General features: G+C 34.0%; 2 protein-coding genes across 3 annotated transcripts in view; both read left to right on the top strand.

Annotated features, from left to right (window-relative positions):
* Positions 1-1,902, top strand: part of LOC107619238 (dual specificity tyrosine-phosphorylation-regulated kinase 1B) — a gene marked incomplete in the record, with an annotated part of 9,373 nt that extends 7,471 nt beyond the window's left edge. For both annotated transcript variants that reach the window (XM_016322372.2, XM_016321830.2), the window contains 4 exon segments: positions 1-448; positions 615-767; positions 1,092-1,369; positions 1,454-1,902. In XM_016322372.2, the coding sequence (XP_016177858.1) occupies positions 1-448; positions 615-767; positions 1,092-1,369; positions 1,454-1,530 (956 nt within the window).
* Positions 2,258-3,608, top strand: LOC107618401. Its single transcript, XM_016320808.2, has 2 exons — positions 2,258-3,030; positions 3,123-3,608. Exons 1-2 carry the CDS (start codon positions 2,919-2,921, stop codon positions 3,476-3,478), a joined length of 468 nt encoding a protein of 155 aa, XP_016176294.1. The 5' UTR covers positions 2,258-2,918; the 3' UTR covers positions 3,479-3,608.

Genomic DNA, 3,778 nt, shown 5'->3' on the forward strand with positions numbered 1-3,778 from the left:
GAAATTTTACCCCCATGCCTCTTGGTGCCAGCCCCTCTCAGTTCACTCCGCCTAGTTCCTTTGGTCAAGTTGGTTCTCCCGGACACTATGGACCTACATCTCCAGCGAGAGGAACCACTCATGGATCACCTTTAGGGAAGACACCTGCAGTTAGCCAATTTAATCGACGGAAAAACTGGGGATATTCGGGAAGTCCTCAACCTCAAGAAACAGTATTTTCTTCACATTGGCAAGGACAAGGTCCTGACAACTCAAGCCTTCCCGAGGGAACATCCCAAGCCTTTGGCAGCTCCCCGTCTTACGTGCAGTCAAATATGAATCCTGGAACCTGGAAGCAGCGAGGAAGTGGAGGGTTATCTTCGAATTTGGCAGTGCAGTCAACAGAGTTGGCTCATGACAATGCAGATTCAGGCATGCCTGATCCTGGAGATTGGGATCCTAATTATAGGTATACTTTTAGCTCCCTGACAGATATTTTGATTTGGTTTTTCTAAAAGAATTAAAATTGAAATGTAATTTTTTTTATAAAAGAGTATGTTATTATTATTATTATTATTTTTAACAGCAACACAAGATATTATAACATGAACTGAACAACTTTAACTTAATTTCAGTGATGAACTACTACTGCAAGATGATGGTGCAGATGAAAGTTCCTTGACAAATGATTTTTCTAGAAGCATGAGTCTTGGTTCCACGGAACCGTGGGTTGGATTGGGAAGGTTGAACCATGGAACCAGTACAAGCTCTCCAATGATCGTACAGAGGTGAGTTGTCTGCTGCAGAATGTTTCTCAAATTAGCTTTGCTTGCTCCTCAGTTTTTGTATTATCCCATGTACAGATTTTGTTTGACGTGCTGATGAGTGGTTCCATGGTCAAAGATTTGGTTGAAGGTTTTTTTATTGATCTAATTTCCTTATAACATTACTTTTAAGAGGGTAAACTCTTATGGTCATAAAACTATCAGAACATTAATATTTCTTGAAATTTTATTTGTAAACTTTTAGGGAGAAATCCATATAATATTGTCTTCTCTTGCAATTGCTATCGAGTTAAAATCTAAATATATTATATTATCTGTATGCCTCAGAATACCCGCATCAGGTCAAGCATTTTCTGGTGAGATGGGTAGCTCTCCAATGCATCATGATCTTCAATACATGTCAAAGCCTTTTCATTATATACCTCATGTTTTACAAAATTCTCCAAGCCGATTCGGTCACCAACCTACTCAAAGGTTTCCACATGGTAGACCTCCCCAGAGTGGCGACTGGAATCAGCTTAAGGTTGCACCTCCTCCTCCTAGTTTCGGTAGTGTAGGCCAACGCTCTCCCAGGAATAGCTCATTCTCCAACAACATGACATGGGGTATATAGTATGCTATTCTTATAGTAAGAGACTATTACCATGCAACTATATCTATAATCTCTAACTTGAGTTGAATCGTTATAGGGCGAAGAATGAATCCTCCGGTTTCAAGCATGCCACCAACATCTCGCGCAAGAAAAGATTATGCAAGGATTGACTAAAGCTGAACAACACCACATATCTGGTGAAAGATCAGCATGCATGACGAGCCGAGTCTTAAAGGCCCCCCAAAAAGTGAAAAAAGTGGTTGAAAAATTTGGAAAATACTAAAGAAAAGGAAAAAAAAAGCCAGTACCCAAAAGTTGATTAGCGACCCCTTTTGTACCTTTGATTATTTATTGTGATTGCTGCATAAAAATAATTTATGCTTATATAGTTTGCAAATTGCATGCCATTGATCATTTATTTGGGTATTGGTGTTTGGTGAATGGTGGTTCAAATCCGCATATGGCTTATACATTTTTGGTAAAAAAAAGGGGTTTCTTGTGGTTAATTAATGATATATTTGTTAGTAGTGTGCAAAAGTTTTCAACTATTTTTGCTTCCAAATTTTCTCTTCTATTTATTATTATTGTATTCTTAAATGCTATTTTATTTGTTTCATTCTCATTCTGAGAACATGATTTAGATTAGAGAGTATTCCATATTTTGCAGGTCTCTAATACCATCTCTATTTGTCAAGGGGAATTCATTCGTGTAGGAACAAGAAATTTTTTTTTTCCTGAATTAGAAGTTATAACTCATCTATTGAAATCCATTACTGATTACTGATTGTACGATTACTGTCATTGTTTTGTTTTACAACATTTAAGAATATTACCCCCAAAAAGTAATTATTGGTGTATTTAATTATCATGCAAATAGATAATGTGAGATATGTAAACAAATATCACATGAAAATACAAAATATTATACGATATGTTAGTAGTATAATAAATAAAATTGGTAAAATAATTAAAATACAAAATCTCAATAGTAATATATATAACTAGAAGAATTTATTTAATTGTTTCCATGATGAATGATACACTAAAATAAGTGAAATGTACATTTAATGGAAATTGTTGATATTAAATTATGTTAAAGACTTGGTGTTTATTATAGCATTGTCTTATAGTGGAGAATAATGATATGATGCATTGCATCTTTAAATAAAATGAAGATTGTAATTTTTTTTATTACAGAAAAAGTCAAAAAATATATTATTCTCTACAAATTTAGTGAAAATTTTCATTCTTCATCCAATTCTACTCTTTAGGGGGAAAAAAATAAAAATAAAAACCCTGAACTAAAATCTAGTTGAAAAGGGGAGAAGGATAAAATTCTCATTTCTAGATTGAGTGTGATTCAAGGAACTCCAACTTTAAGCAAGGCATCTTTATTGTGACTATTAATGAGAACCTTAATTGTAGTGTAGGACTAGAGGATTGTTTTGGATAAATGTTTTGTGCTAAAAACAATTTACAATCAAAATTTCTAGAGACAGTTATTAAAAGAAGAGTAGAGTTATGTCTCAAAGTTAAGTTGGTGGTTACAAAACTATGCAGTAATGGAGAAGTTAAAGGATGAACAAATGGAGTATCATCAATCTTTTGAGGCCAAGGATCCTTTAACTGAGTCCATTTATAGCCTTCAGATTGCAAAGGAAGCACTTGAACAAGGTTTGCTTCTCTTTGATTCTTACTACTATGTAATTAACATTGTAAAAATTTTGATTTGCATGCTTCTTAAGAAACATTCTTTTCTCCTTCAGAAGTGAAAAAATTTGGTGACATTTGGAACCAACCTCTGTTATCTGCTTCAACTTCCTTGGAACTCAAGGCATTGAGCAAATCGGAAGATTCCAAGGATGAGTACCTCGCCGATGCGAATTCAGTCTCTGTCAAGACACTGGAGAAGCAAGGATCACTATCTAGAATTCAAGTGCAAGTTCCTAACAAAATTGAAGATTTTGGTGACATCATAGCAGTTGTGGAAACTTGTATGATTGAGAGAAGTGTGTGTAAGCTCACATTTTTATTTTCATTACAGTTCATATTATTGATCTTGGTTTTTTTACTTTTTGACTCCCGGTTATCAATTGATTCTGCTGTCGTTGCTCCGACATGAATCCGAGGAGTTTAGTTACCTTCACTGTGTTCATTCTCAGAAGATTCTATGTTTGAATCTTAAATTTCAGTCTCATTATGTATGCTAATCTCATTTTGTTTACTTCTATAAACTATTCTTTGAATATCAAGTGTTTTTCTTTTCAGAACTTCAAATTTGTGCTAGAATAAATGCTTAACAGTTTACAACATAAAATGGATTGTGAAAGAACTACTTTGACATGGAAAAAAAAATTGAGCTACTTCAAATGAAATAAATTTTCAGAAGTTTTTCATTTTTTTTTCCTTATATTTTAACTTT

The sequence above is a fragment of the Arachis ipaensis genome, chromosome B01 (genome assembly GCF_000816755.2).
Source record: "Arachis ipaensis cultivar K30076 chromosome B01, Araip1.1, whole genome shotgun sequence".
Taxonomy (NCBI): domain Eukaryota; kingdom Viridiplantae; phylum Streptophyta; class Magnoliopsida; order Fabales; family Fabaceae; genus Arachis; species Arachis ipaensis.

Coding starts and splice junctions, on each gene's coding strand:
- LOC107618401 (XM_016320808.2), top strand. CDS start 2,919: ATGGAGAAGTTAAAGGATGAACAAATGGAGTATCATCAATCTTTTGAG. Junction 3,031..3,122: donor AAAGGAAGCACTTGAACAAG/GTTTGCTTCTCT, acceptor TTTCTCCTTCAG/AAGTGAAAAAATTTGGTGAC.